Source organism: Medicago truncatula, chromosome 2 (assembly GCF_003473485.1).
Source record: "Medicago truncatula cultivar Jemalong A17 chromosome 2, MtrunA17r5.0-ANR, whole genome shotgun sequence".
Classification (NCBI taxonomy): domain Eukaryota; kingdom Viridiplantae; phylum Streptophyta; class Magnoliopsida; order Fabales; family Fabaceae; genus Medicago; species Medicago truncatula.
This window is the reverse complement of record NC_053043.1, coordinates 44051132-44066668: the sequence shown is the minus strand read 5'-3', so window position 1 is coordinate 44066668 and position 15537 is coordinate 44051132. Positions and strand designations below refer to the sequence as shown.

The window sequence follows — 15537 nt, the reverse complement described above, 5'->3', positions numbered from 1 at the left end:
ACTAAATTCCTAACAACAGAAAACCAAGGCAAGCACTTGGGTTCAAGAGATTAGGTAGGTGATAAATCTCTGGAGACATGGAAAACAAACTTACCGAGTCTCGAACAATTACTTACCGGAAAAGGGAAACTCAATGAAAATGAAGCACATGTAGTTCAAATCCTTTTGTTTGATAATGAAAGAATGTTCCACTATCTAAAAATAAGAATTGTCCCTTTCAAAAAAAAATAAGAATTGTCATATTTGAATTCAGTCATTAAGCATTGACACTAAGCCATGTCAATTAGTATTATTGTGAAAGTGACTCAAAATTGGTTTTCTGGAGGTACAAAATCGGGGCCCGAACTGGACTTATTGGTGGCCGAATTTGACTTGGTTTTTTCAGCCTTGCATGCGTGAATTTTCGACAGCCGATTTATGGAGTTCAGTGGCCGAATTGTCGTGACAACATAACATTGATTTGTATTTTTATGGGCCAGATTTGTTCCAATTTTATGATGGATACTTTTACTATAAATATAGACTTTGTATAAGAGTAAACCTTGAGATAGAGGGGGCTGAAACAAGGGTTTAGAAATCAAACTAGGGTTTGTGTATAGTTTGCTCTTGACAACAAACACCATGGTTGTGTTGATTCCCCTTAGAAAACATTATTGAGATTGAGTCTCTTGGTCACCTGAAGAGATTGAGGCTTTGGGTAGAATTAGACGAGAGACTTATTCTTGTAATCCATTGATTTTTTTGTAAAGTTATTCATCATTATAGTGAAACAGTGGACTGATCTCTCTCCCACACTAGGTTAATTTGGACCGAACTGGGTAAACAAATTTCGTGTGTTCTCTTTTTCTTTTCTCAAGTTGTTTTCTACTTTTATTTGTGATTATAACTTCTATACACTCTGTTTTGATTACTTAATTATCACTTACTCCACACATCAAGTTTATTATTGATGTGATTTTTCATCGAATTCACAACAAGTATTATTTGGCTCTATTTTTCTTTTAAACGTGTACCTGACCATATGAGGAAGAGGTTGGATGATAGGGCAGAATACGAAGATATTGCTTGGATATCATACAAAAAGTGCTTACTAATTGTATGATCTAAGAAGAATGAAGGTGGTCATCAATGGAGATGTCATGGTGGACAAAATCAAGAGTTGTAGCTGGGAAACAAGTTCTGCCAACGGTAGTGAAAAAAGAATGATTATGATTTATGAACCTTGAAGCTAGTTAAAGTGCACGTACGTTTTAAATTTAAAGGAGGTATTTGTGCATAAGCTTTAAATTTGAGGAGGGTTTTACTACATAAGTTTTAAACTTGGGGTATATGCACGTAAGTGTTAAATTTGAAGGGGGGCATTTGCCTATTTTAATAATCACACATATTGTAGACAAATAAAGTAAAATAAATTAAAAAAAAAAGTCAATTATCCCCTACGAGGTGGCATAAAATTATGTTCGCATGAATGTGCCATGTGTACAATTAACAACCACTTCATAGGATCAAAAGGTCAAAATTTAACATACGTTTAACAATTTTAAGGAGATTTTTGAAGTTTTCCAAAATTTAAGATGGTTTCTCAAAACTCTAATACATTTTCACCTCCTTAGGGCCACTTCTAATACAACTTTCTAATACATTTTCACCTCCTTAGGGCCACTTCTAATACAACTTTCACCTCTTAAAGGGATCATACGAGGAAATGATTATAAAACCTTCCACGAGATGCATGAGCCGGCCGACATATACTAAAATAAGCCAACAATTCCAAACACAATTCTCTTTCAAAAAAATAAAAAATTCCAAACACAATTTGATTCCTTCACCTGATTCTTATCTTAGGAGATCTCAACCCTCCAATTACTCATACATTCCTCCATCTAGTTTTACGTGGGACCAATAATAATTGGGGTAACACTTGGGTGACATAGAGTTGAGTGATATTTGTGACATTGACCAATCACAATGCCACAATGCTTGTGAAAGAGAGAGAAACACAAACATTATGGCATTGTGATCGGTCAATGTCACCCAACTCTATGCCACCCAAGTATTTTCCTAATAATTGGCAACAAATTCCAAATGGACCACTCTTTCTCGACTTCTCCTTTCTCATTCCACAACAACACTAAACATGAACAACACAAACACAAACATAACTCACGAGACCAAGTTCACCATGAAGGTGATAGAACATAGTCAAGTTGCACCACCACCAAATTCACTTACATCACCAACCATTCTACCCTTAACTTTCTTCGACATACCATGGTTTTATTGTCACCCAATTCAACGTATCTTCTTCTACCATTTTCCTCATCCAACTCATCATTTCCTTCAAACAACACTTCCCATTCTCAAACACTCACTTTCCATAACCCTCCTACACTTCTTCCCTTTTTCCTCTAACCTCATCGTCCCTCCAAATTCCCAAAACACCGATCCTTACATACGTTACCTCGATGAAGACTCTATCTCCTTCACCGTAGCTGAATCCTCAGCAGACTTCAATATCCTCGTATCTGATTCACAAGATGCTCAAAACTGGCACCATCTTGTTCCAAATTTACCTCCACCTCGTACCGAACAAGACAACACTCGCATCATCCCTATAATGGCTATTCAAGTCACCGTTCTTCCAAACTCCGGCTTGTCTATTTGCCTAAGTTACAACCATGTTGCTGCAGACGGAAAATCACTTCACCATTTCGTGAAATTTTGGGCCTCTCTTTCAAAAGCCATAGCAAAAAACAACAATAATTTGTCTCTTGAATACTCTCCGCCTCTTGATCTTCCTTCACATGAAAGAGATAGAGTTAAAGATCCAAATGGTCTTAAACTTGTATACTTGCAAGAATTAGAAGATTCTGAATCAAATGAAATGGAATTTGCGGGTTTGGTTCGAGATTCTTATGTTAACAAGATAAGAACAGCTTTAGTGTTGAGCTATGAACAAGTCCAGAAGTTAAAGAAATGGGTTACTGATAAATGTAAAGAGAGTTGTAGAATACAACACTTGTCAACTTTTGTTGTAACAAGTTCCTTGATTTGGTTTTGTATGATAAAAGCAGAGGAGGGTGATAGCAAAAGTGATGAAGGTGATTGTGTTGATCTTGATGATCACTGCTACTTTGTGTTTCTTGCAGATTGTCGTGATAGCGGTGAATTGTCATTACCAAAAACTTATTTTGGAAATTGTCTTGCATCTTATACCGTGGCTGTAAAGAGAGATGAGTTAATTGGAAAAAATGGGATTGTTTCGGCTTCAATTGGTATCGAAAAGAAGATAAGACATTTAAAGAGTCATGCTTTGTTAGGAGCTGAAACATTGATGTCTGATTATAGGGAAATGTCAAAACCTGGTAAGTCTGTAACTGTGGTTGCTGGTTCACCGAAATTGGCTGTTTATGAGACAGATTTTGGGTGGGGGAAGCCTAAGAAATCTGATGCTGTTCATCTTGATTCGTCCGGTTCGATTTCTCTTTCTGATTGTAGAGACGGCGGAGGTGGAATTGAAGTTGGTTTGGCTCTTGAGAGGTCTAGAATCACTAATTTCATCAACATCTTTCAAGAACAACTTGATAATATTTGTAGCATGTGAATGAACTAAGGAAACTTATAATGAGTTTGTTTTCTCAATTTAGGCAAAACATTCCAATTTCCTTTTTCTTTTGTTACCAATTTGTTGTTCAATAAGTTTGGCAAACATTAAAGTGAACTCTATTTACATGGATCGTTTGCATAATTGAGCCTAACAAATTGTCTTAAAATGTAGTACGATATTTCAAGTTTTCATCTAATTGAGAAAATGCTACCACATTCAATGTGTTATAACACCGTTAATTAAATAACACATTTACAATGTTTCACAACATCAACTTAATTGCAAAAATGTCTTCACAAGTCACAACACAACATCTTTTTAATATGGCGATAATAGCAATCATTTGAAAATGGAGTCTTTTAATCCCCATTCTGCACTTGTGTTAGTTTTGTCGAGAAAACTTCTTAAAAACCATAGACTATAATTAGACAAGATAAAAATTAATTAATATATATAAATCAAAAGTTCATCTTTGACAAAATAAATAAAAAAAATCAAAAGTTCATCATTATTACACACTTTGGATTGAAAAGTTAAATTAATCTCAAATTATCAGGTTTGCAGTGGCTGCTGCTGCGTTTTGTTCCTCCTTGGCGCGGCAGTGGCTTGGTCTTTTGTTGTGATCCCCTTTGGTGTTGTCCGGAGACCGCTGGGGCAGAGCTATGAGACTGAAATCTGGTGGCTTTAATTAGATTTCAGCGTCATAACTTTTGCTATTTGCTTGGTTTTAGCCCTTGGTTGGGGTTCCACTGTTTTAGCTTACGGTGGCTTCGTGGTGTTTTTTGGTCGATGTTACGCCTATATGTGGCATCTTATTTTTTCACATTAAAAAAAATAAAAAAAATCTCAAATTACCAATCAAAACCCACAATTCATGATTCATTGTTGGAGTACTACATTTCCCATTCAATATTGAAATTAAAAGACAAAACATGCACGAACCAATTAAAATTTCAAAGCTTGTAGTCCTTGTTCAATGATAGAAGAGAAATATTTAAAATCCTCGGATTTGAATACCAACCCAACCTCAAGTCCACCTTCTCTATTTTCACTTTCAGCAATAGACATACACGTAAATGGGTGCACCATTTCAACTTTAGCAGGTTTTCCAAATCCAAAATCAGTCTCATAAACATTAAACTTAGGCGAACCTGTTACCAACAACACACTTCCCAACTCATACATCTTTTTAAATCTATCCCTCCATTCTCCCATATCTTTAAAAGGTTCATTTTTCATTTCACTTATTACCCTTTCAATTACCTTAACAGCATTCACATAACCATCTTCCCCCTTCATATCCTTTCTCTTCATAGTTGCATGACATAATGTTAGACAATTCCCAAAATACCCCTCTGGTATTTTGTACCCAAGTCTTTCTCTACAATCACCTGGAAAACCAAAATACTCCTCTTTTTCATCATCATCGTTATCATTTTCCTTTCTACATCTTGTTTTAACCATACTAGCCCAAATGAAACCACAAGTTACAACAAATTTAGATAAAAATTGTGGCGCTTGAACTTCACAATCATTTTTCTTCCATTGATCAAGTGCCCATATTTTCATTCTCTCAATTTCTTCTTTTGCAAAAACAATAGTTGCTTTTACATACTCTTCTTCACTAGTTTGACTTTGAGTTTGACCAATGAGTTTATCCTTCCATGTTTTTCTTTCTTCAAAATAGTCTCTTAAGAAAACATTTTCAAGCCCTTTTGGGTCCCTCAAAAAATTTCTATCAAAACAAGGAGTTGACTTCAAGTCAACTACTTCACAATTTCTATGTATAAAAGACCAAGACTTCATGAAATGACTACAACAACTATCATCCATTACATGACAATATGTGATTGCAATGCAAAGACCATGGTTAGGGAAAACAGAAGCTTGCAAAGACAACAAAGGGAAAATGAATGTGTTATTCTCAATGTCATTACCATCATAGGTTGTTTTGCGGCTTAATTTTGGACTAAGATAATTATAGTCTTTAAGATTTTTGGGGTGGTGATTGGTTGATAGATGGTTGAAATCTGCCGAGGATTCGACGATGGTAAAAGCGACAGAGTCATTTTGAGTGCAAAGAATAAAAGGTTTGTGGGGTTGTGGAGGACATTGAAGATTTCCAGCTAGAGGGAAGAAATGTTGAAGAGTAAGAGAAAGAGAGTGTTTGAGAGATGGAAGTGTTGTTTTACAAAAATGGGTTGTTGAATGTGGAAAGTGATAGAAGAATAAGCGTTCAACATAGACTGGACCTGCAAAAGGCAAGTCAAGGAATGTGAGAGGAAGAGAAGTTGTTGTTGTTCTTGGTGTTGATGGAGAAACAAGAGCTTGCTCAATAAGCTTTTGCTCTGCCATTTCTGAAATCTCAACAAGCTTATGCTCCGCCATTGGGGAGAAGCAATAAATAGTATATTTCAAGATAATGCATGTATAAAACTAGTCGGAGTACCTTGCAACGCACGGGACAACGCTGTATTGCTTAATTATATTTATTAATACTAATCAGATTTATAATGTTAAATACTGATAACATTATTTTCAAAAATGCTATTTATAGCGAAAGTTATTATAGAGAAATCATCCCGACCATGTATTTCAGTTGGTTTTTATTGTGGATTGCCGCTTTATTTGCAGCAGCTTCCCTTGATTTTCACACAACTCTCTTTTTTCATTCGCTGATTTCTCCTTCGTTATGAATTCCAAACATGCTTGTTCGCTTGATATAGCAAAACTCTATTATTTTTAATTCATATATAGTAAATCTAAGCAAACAATGACTATGGATCAATATTTTTAGATAGTAAAAAAAGATAGACTACTATGACAATGGTAAATAGTAATAATATTCTTTGTTAGTCTTACAAACAAAACGCCATATTTCTAGACGTCCAAAATGAAACACCAATAATAGTATTTACTGATAATATTTTTCCATACATCAGTACCTACTAATAATTTTTTTCCATACCAATTCAGTACAGAAAGACTGATATAATTAATAAACATGGATGGTTTAAACCAACCAAATTAATAAGGTCAATGGTGGACCACATATAATGTTGATCCACAAGAGATATTTGGGGTTAAACTTAATATTCAGGATTTCTTTGACCGACGGAGAGACAATTAAGGGACCAAAACATGAATTTTATTACTTATGGGACCAAAATGAAAATTTGAAATTAATTAAGGGACCAAAATAAAAATTTGAAATTAATTAAGAGACCAAATGACCTATTAAGCCTAAATTCTAATTCTCTTTGAAAGATTTTTATAATATTCAAACATTTCGACAAAAGCTCACTCAAAATTTTAGTAACACACATGGTTTGACTTAAAAACATGGACAAAAAGTGGTGATTTAAAAATTTTGGAGAACAAAAAACGAAGGAAAATTTTAGAGGAACTAGCATCAAAAATTAAAATAATTGTAGGGACGAAAAATATATTTAACTCATTATTTATACAAATTTTCCCTTATTTGCTCTACTTGTATTAAAATAGGAGTAAGTCAGTGATGAAACAAGTTACATTTTTCTTCCTCATATATGCAAAAAATGGCTATATTATATATTAAGTCCCTTAACTTGTTTATTAGTCTTATGGCAGTTTTTTTTTTTGTTACGTTTAGATTATTCAACTCTACTTTCGTCAGTTAAATTAGTCATTTTGTTATTTTTATGTGTGAAAAATCATCTTCTTCCATCTTCTTGAACAATGAACAGAAACTTGCATCCTGAACAAACCCAAAAGGTTATACATTTGGTGCACGCTCTCTCGTTTGGTCTTTCTCCATTGATCTTCCCCCTCTTCCTCCGCCATTAAGACCGTCATTGGCCACCTGTTGCTGCCGCAAACAACCCTCAATCAAACTTTGATTTGTATCACCTTCATTTGCGCATGCATTATTGATTCTGAAAAATCCAAGTTAACACATGTTTTATAAGGATGAATTAGACCTTACAAGTATCAAGTCCAATAGTGTTGATCAATGATGTGTATTGAGAAAAATCCAAATCATACGTTGAAAAGATTGACTCTTGATAAGAGTTTACAAAGAGAGCATTCATCACTTTATAAACGTCATTTTTTTTTTTTTGCCAAAGAGACCCATATTTGAAACTCTGATTTTGTTTTTGTTTTTGTTGTGTGAAATTAGTAAGCTTTTGGGTGAAAATACAACACCGTTTGGTTCCCCTCTTTCTCCTCACTACTTATATATATATTATCAAAGCTCAAATTAAATTCACATATTATTCTTTGAAACTATTTTGAATGCAATAGTTTGAATAATTTTTTAAGCAAGCATGAATCTGCAACAATTATCACATTATTTCTACACTTTATGTGCTTATGGGGTTGTTGAATTTGTTTCTTCAACTTTGACTATTTTATGAGTTGTTTGATGAAACGTTTAAGTTTTGTAAAATGTGAAACTTATTTGGTTACAATTCTATATAATTTTGAATGAATGAGACTGTGGTTCTGTTTGTCTTTTTGCGAAGTTGTGTGTGTGCGCGCGTGTTTTTCTTTGAGTGAGATGAAAAGAAGATAGAAGAATAGGAATTGAAGAAGATGAATGAGAGGATTTTGCCACATCACAATGCCACATGTATCACTTTCAACGTTTTTTCACAATAACTAACAAAAAGTTATAATTTGCCGGACAAAAGTAGAGTTAAGAGACTTAACATAATAAATTAATTATAGGACCATAATGAACCTAATAAATAAGTTAAGGGACTTAATTACTATATAATAAATATTTTCTCGACAAACATATAGTATGCACCTTAAAATTGTCATGTGCTCATTGAAAGGAGTAAAAACTTAGAATATATGTTCTAGGTTGTCTTAAAGGATGGGAAATTGCTCTTTAAGCATCTAGCATTTGCTCACAAGCACCTTAAAATTTCAGAAAATACTCACATCAATAGTTAACTATCATTTGTCTGCGAATGCTAGTTATAAACCGTTTGCTACTATTTAAATCGGTTAATAGAGTATATGCCGAAAAAGAACCCTCGTTTTTGGTCCAACCTAGTTCAAATAAGTGCGACGTTAAACCCACTTGGGTTAGTTTTTTTTGTATTGACTTGGGATTTGGAAGTGTGCTCCTCAAGGTTTCAGGTTTGATTCTCTCAGGAGCGGGTGAGCTAATTTAACTTCTTTTAAAAAAATAAGTACAATGTTTTAGAGCGGTTAAACGTGTAACTGATGTAACAAATTCTTTCAGATAGCAAATTATAACTTTTTAAAGTCGTTAAACCTATAACCGATCTAAAAAATATTTGGGAATAGTTTTTAACTATTGTTCGTTGCAGTAACTCCCGATGGGGCTATTTTTGGAACATAATATTTATAAGAACATAGAATTTATTTAACCCATAAATATATCTAGATCCATCTAAAAATTAGTGACTCGTCATCTAAAATTTGTCATGTAACACGATTGAAGGAAATAGTGGGGCGAGAGTTGAGGGTGGATACCTGTCAGAGACAAGTTGGTGGCGGCTCAAGGTGGTTGAGGACCATACTCAAGGAAATAGGGAAATGTCAAAACCTGGTAAGTCTGTTAATGTGATTGCTGGTTCACCGAATTTGGCTGTTTATGAGACAGATTTTGGATGGGGGAAGCCTAAGAAATCTGATGCAGTTCATCTTGATTCATCCGGTTCGATTTCTCTTTCTGATTGTAGAGGTGGTGGAGGTGGAATTAAGGTTGGTTTGACTCTTGAGAGGTCTAGAATGATTAATTTCATCAACATCTTTCAAGAACAGCTTGATAATATTTCTAGCATGTGAATGAACTAAAGGAAACTTCTAATGAGTTTGTTCTCTCATTTTTCTCTTTGTTACCAATTTGTTGGTCAATAAGTTTGTTCAAATAATTTTGTGGTTCAAAAGATTTTTTTGACTTACAATGTTTTACTCCTCTTATATTAACGTAAATTGATGTGGATTGCATAATGATTGATTTACAATGCTTCACGATATCAACTTAATTGCAAAAATGTCATCACGATTTTTTTTTAACAACAAAATTTATTGATGAACGGAGAGAAGTACAAATAATACTTGACCCACAACTCAAAAACTATAAGGGGTATTTTACCCAACTAAAACAATCCCATAAAATCGAGAAGTAAGTTAAAGAAGAGGGTTTGAAAACCACTGAAAATACACAAAGACCCTATTTTTTTCCTAGCTAAAAACCACCTCAAAGAGGTCATTTCGATAGTTTCTTTAAACTCTTCGACCTCAAAGCTCTTTGAAGAGAAAACAACCTCATCCCGTACTTCCTAAATTTTCAAATTGTTGCAAGCCAAATAAACATTAGACATTTTCTGTGTTTTTTACTCAATGAAGAGGATGTAAAGTAATCGAGAAGAGAGACAACACTTCGCGGTAGGAACACCCCGTTCCAATCAATTAATTCAATTAAAAATGAGGTCTTTTAATCCCCATGTGTTAATTTTTTCTAGAAAACTTCTTAAAAAATTCGACAAGATACATATCCAAAGTTTACTCAATATAAATCAAAAGTTCATCATTATTATACATTTTGGATTGAAGAGTTAAATCAATCTCAAATTATCAATCAAAACCCACAATCCATGATTCATTGTTGGAGTACTACATTTCCCATCCAAAATTCACATTAAAAGATAAAACACTCACGAACCAATTAAAATTTCAAAGCTTGTAGTCCTTGTTGAATGACAGAAGAGAAACATTCATAATCCTCAGATTTGAATGCCAACCCAACCTCAAGTCCACCTTCTCTATCTCCACTTTCAGCAATAGACATACACTTTAATGAATGCATCATTTCAACTTTAACTGGTTTTCCAAATCCAAAATCAGTCTCATAAACATTAAACTTAGGTGACCCCCTTACAAATAACAAATTTCCAAACTCACCTATCTTTTTAGCTGAACCTTCCCATTTTGTTGCATCTTTAAGAGGTTCATTTTTCATCTCAGTTATTGCCTTCTCAATTACCTTAACAGCATTCACAAAACCATCTTCTCCTTTCACATCTCTTCTCTTCATCGTTGCATGATTAAACGCTAAACAGTTTCCGAAATACCCCTCCGGTATTGTGTACCCTAGTCTGTCTCTGCAATCACCTGTGAAACAAAAATACTCGTCTTTTTCATCAATATTATGATTACTTCTATGCATTGCTTTAACCAAACTAACCCAAACAAAAGCACAAGTTACAACATATTTAGATAGAAATTGTGGTGCTTGGATTTCTTGATCTTTTTTCTTCCATTCATTCAATACCCATTTTTTCATCCCCTCGATTTCTTCTTTTCCGAAAACAATAATTGCCTTAACACAATCTTCATCATGTTTTTCAATACTTTGAGTCTTACCAATGAGTCTATTATCCTCCCATGTTTTTCTTTTTTCATAATAGCCTTTTAAGAATAAATCTTCAAGTCCTTCTGGGTCTCGCAAAACTTGTCTGTCAAAACAAGGTTGCGACTTGAAGTCAACTACATCACCTTTACGATGGATAAAAGACCAAGATTTCATTAAATGATTGCAACAGTTATCATCCATCACATGGCAATATTTGATGGCAATGCAAAGACCATGGTTGGGGAAAACCGTGACTTGCAAAGACAACAACGGAAAGATGAATATGTCATTACCATCATCAAATGTTGTTTTTTCTGTTAGTTTTGGAACAAGGTGATTAAAGTCTTGGAGATTTTTGGGGTGTTGGTTGGTTGAGAGATGGTTGAAATTTGCTGAAGATTCGATGACGGTAAAAGTGACGGAGTCATTTTGAGTGCAAAGAATAAAAGGTTTGTGGGGTGGTAGAGGACAGTGAAGATTTCCAGCAAGAGGGAAGAAATGTTGAAGAGTAAGAGAAAGAGAGTGTTTGAGAGATGGAAGTGTTGTTTTAGAAAAATGGGTTGTTGAATGAGGAAAGTGATAGAAGAATAAGCGTTCAACATAGACTGGACCTGCAAAAGGCAAGTCGAGGAATGTGAGAGGAAGAAAAGTTGTTGTTGTTCTTGGTGTTGATGGAAAAACAACAGTTTGCTCAATAAGCTTATGATTTGCCATTTGTGAAATCTCAAGGATGATATTGGGGAGAAGCACTTAATAGTAGTATATTTCAAGAACATGTATGCATGTACATAAAATACATTATTTAACATGTGTGAAAACGTAAAAGCGTGGGGCATATGGTAGGAAATTAATTTAATTATTTTGGCTTAGTGGTTCCATTAATATTTGTATATGCAATCTACATATTCCTCGAGACAAACGAGGTCAAATTATTGATAAAAAAAATAAAATAAATCATTTGACTGGATCTGGATCTGCTCGGTCACATATCAAATCAAATTGGAGAAGTATTGATCTTTTAATAAAAATATAGAAAGAATCATGTTATTAGTTATTTGTTAAATATGTTCTTATTTCTTAGAATTTTCTAAATTTTCGTCTTAGTCCTCTTTAATTTTTCCTTTGATTTTGGTCATTCAAAACTTTAACATCATCACATTGTTATTTTTAAGTCAATTCATATGTATCATTTTAAATTTTAAATTTTTTTCACAATTTTATTTTGTTAAGTTGGTGTTCACCAAGCTGTGTGATTTTTTTTGTCTTTCAGAATCATGTTTATTATATTATAGAATTCTCTCTTGCATTTTTTTTAACAAAGGACAAATTAAATATGATTTTTTTTTATGGTTTTGACACTTACAAATTCATATTTAATTTATACTTTGTTAAAAAGTTCTAATTCTCTTTGAAAGATTCTTATAATATTCAAAACATTCTACAAAAACTCAATCAACATTTGAGTGATACACATGAGTTGATTTAAAAACATGAACTAAAAATGGTGATTCAAAAAATTTTAGAAGACCAAAAGTCGAAGGAAACTTTTAGAGAAACTAAAACCAAAAGTTAAAATATTTCTAGGTACCAAAAATACATTTAACCCTTATTTTATTTAAATTTTCCTTGATTTACTCTACTTATATTAAAATGGGAGTAAGTCAATGATGAAATAAGTTACATTTTTCTTCCTTCTATATGCAAAAAAAAAAAAAAAAAAAAAAAAAAAAAAAAAAAAAAAAAATTATGTTTATATCTCAGATGCGCTTACTCAATGGATGAGTTGAGATCCTCTCCATTTTCTAAAATAAACGATGTTATACCCTGTTTTTGGACCTAAAAATACTGGGCCCAATTTCATTTCAAACTTTGTCAATTATTAAATTTCAACTGCACAGTTCAAATTGTCTCTGCCTCGCAGCATTTTCAATCACAATTTTACCTGTGTTTTTCTTGCATAAAACCTTTTGAAATGTCTTTACTTGTCTTGTAAGTCATTCAAAAGTGTCTTTGAATCATTACATTGTTTTTACCTCAGTTTATTTCAAAATTTGCAAAAAAGTCATACAGAAGGGTATTTTGGTCATTTCCTGCAGCGGGACCCATTTTCATCCTTGTGACAGTCTCTGAGTCTTTTCAGATTGTTTTTTACCTTTCGTCAGTAAACCTTATTAAATTCATTTCAAACTTGCATCTGAGTCAGTGTCAAGTCAATTTGAATCTGTTTAGGTCAATTTTAGCCCTAGGGGCATTTTGGTCATTTCACCCAAAATTTTGGCATAGAGAGGTTACTTTGAAGTACCTCATTTAGGCCATTGGTTCGTTTTAGTCCGTTTGTTGATTTTATTTTAGGTTCACTTTACGTTTGGTCAAAATTACAAATTTTAATTCATTTTATTTTTACTTTGCATTTTAGTCCCTTAATTTTGTTAAAATTGCATTTAAGTCCAAATTGTCCAATTTTTATATTTTTTAGTTTTGTTTTTAATTTTGCAGTTTAGTCCCTATTTCTTTCAAAATTGCAAACAGGTCCTTCAAGTCAGAATTATAGGGCAGCGCCCCCTTTCTCAGTCCAATGCCACATGTCAGTTTCCTATTGGTTCCAATGCACACATGTCAGCTATAAATACAATGAGTCAGATTCAGAGCCATTGATCACACGCCACTTCACCAAAAACAGAATCAATCTTTCTCTTTCTTGTCAGTTAGATCAAAACCAAAAATCACAGAGAAACCAGTAAGAACACAAGAACCCTAAAATTTTCCAGAACCCAAATTCATACACAAATGCATTAATTTTCGCATCAATCCTCAGAGATTCGTGTGAATCTTCATCACCGGATTGAAGAATTCTCCTACAATTCAAAGTGCGAGCTCACATTGAAGCAAGCTCAAGCACTGATCATAGGGATTTTTCACGCAGATTCAAGAAGCATTGAAGCAAGCTCAAACACGAAATCACAGAGAGAGAAGTAGAGAAAGAATCAGAGAAGATGAAGAAGCAGAACCGGTAAACCGATTTATTTTCGGTCCAAAAGCAAGCAAAATCATCAAAATCATCAAGAACAGAATCAAGATTTCCAGAGATTTCCTCCATTAAAGGTTTCAACCAAAACCTTAGGTAAAACTCATAACCTCTTCTCAGAAAATAATATCATAGTTTAAACCTGTAAAAAAAAATCACGCGAGCAAGCATATAGAAAAATTTCCAGAATTCAAAGAAAGCCGTAACTGTAAACACAAAACCTAGATCCATAAGGATCTGAGTTTTGAAAGCAAGAACAAGCACCAGAGAAGTAGTAAACGGTGAAACGATGTAGATCCGTAAAGATCTAAACCTTTTCCTTCAAAAAAAGATCAAAGAAAATCCATTTCAAAACCGTACGAAAATTTCAGATCTACATCGTATCAAGCCGCGTTTGAGAAAATAATTGCTGGATTCGTGTTTAGGGTTAAAGGACGAATCGTTTGATGTAAAAATCTTTAAGTTCTGGAAATTTTTCACCGGAAAGTGCATAGGACTCGCCGGAGAAGATGAAGCTTCCGGCGGACCTTCAAGGTCTCCGCCGTGGCTTCATCCTCACCGGCGGTGAGGGTTAGAGAGAGGCGAGAGGAGAGGTAAGCTTAGAGAGAGAAAGAGATGGAAGAAATGGACTGGACCGGTGTCCGCGCCCTTATATAGACGTTTGAACCGGTCCGGTTTATTTTGCTTTCATTTTGAACCGTAGGATCTAGGGTTTCTTGTGTTGAATGGCTGTGATGCGTTGTTACCATATGCTTGATCTACGTTACCATGCGCTGCGCGTTTTGAACCGTCAGATCTGAATCTGGATCAATCCAACGCCTCTGAGGCCTTTGGATGATCCAGGTCCAGTCTGTTTTGGGTTTTGTTTTGGGCCTGAGTTCTCTTTCACGTTTTTGCTTATTTTCCTGCTATTTGCACCCTATCTCTTTGCTATTTGAACCAATGTTTTGATTAAAAATCTTGATAAATTTCCTAGAAAATCCATGCTTACTTCTTGATATTTTCTTGATGTTTTATGGTATTTTTGCATGTTGGAATTGGCAAAATTCTTGTATGATTAATCCATGGCATTTAAATTCTTTCTTGGATTATTTCTTATGATTGTTTTTTGTCAATTTTATCATTGATTTGTGAATATGTGATAAAGGCCATTTGATATGTTAATGTGAGGTGCTCATGCCTACAATCCTATGTTGATTTTGCTGTTTTAGATTGATTCATGACACCTTGATTGTATGAGCAATGTATGCATATTCTAGAAAATAATAAAATGCTAATTCTATCTCAAAATTGGTATGAAACTAAGCTTGCTTGTTTCTAATGATCCTATGATTATAGCTTGAGATAAAAGAAACTATTTCAAACTTGCTATAGCATGAGAATTAGAAGCTACAAATGCCTTAGGTTTCATATCAAAATTTTAGGTTTTATTACCATTTTATTACTATCTTTGTGGCATATTATGCGTTTTTGCCTCTTGCTACTCTTTATGCTTTATTTCACTAACAAGTTTATTTCCATGTTTCATGC

At 33.8% G+C, this 15537-nt stretch overlaps 3 protein-coding genes across 4 annotated transcripts; 1 reads left to right on the top strand and 2 right to left on the bottom strand.

Moving 5' to 3' along the window:
• Nucleotides 1–2072: 2072 nt before the first annotated feature.
• On the top strand, nt 2073–3734 carry LOC25487570 (coumaroyl-CoA:anthocyanidin 3-O-glucoside-6''-O-coumaroyltransferase 1). The gene has a single exon (XM_013609545.3). It carries the CDS (start codon nt 2138–2140, stop codon nt 3602–3604), a length of 1467 nt encoding a protein of 488 aa, XP_013464999.1. The 5' UTR covers nt 2073–2137; the 3' UTR covers nt 3605–3734.
• A 702-nt stretch (nt 3735–4436) lies between these two features.
• LOC25487569 (malonyl-coenzyme A:anthocyanin 3-O-glucoside-6''-O-malonyltransferase) lies at nt 4437–5995 on the bottom strand. Its single transcript, XM_013609544.3, has one exon. The coding sequence runs from the start codon at nt 5993–5995 to the stop codon at nt 4553–4555; it is 1443 nt and encodes a 480-aa protein (XP_013464998.1). The 3' UTR covers nt 4437–4552.
• Nucleotides 5996–10122: 4127 nt separating this feature from the next.
• LOC25487567 (coumaroyl-CoA:anthocyanidin 3-O-glucoside-6''-O-coumaroyltransferase 1) lies at nt 10123–11736 on the bottom strand. Of its 2 annotated transcripts, XM_024776070.2 has the most exons (2): nt 10532–11736; nt 10123–10450 (listed from the first exon to the last, which is right to left on the bottom strand). In XM_024776070.2, the coding sequence occupies exons 1-2, from the start codon at nt 11694–11696 to the stop codon at nt 10296–10298; spliced, it is 1320 nt and encodes a 439-aa protein (XP_024631838.1). In that variant the 5' UTR covers nt 11697–11736; the 3' UTR covers nt 10123–10295. The 2 variants fall into 2 exon arrangements, with proteins under 2 accessions (XP_024631838.1, XP_013464996.1); XM_013609542.3 differs by having other exon boundaries at nt 10123–11736.
• Between the last annotated feature and the right edge of the window lie 3801 nt (nt 11737–15537).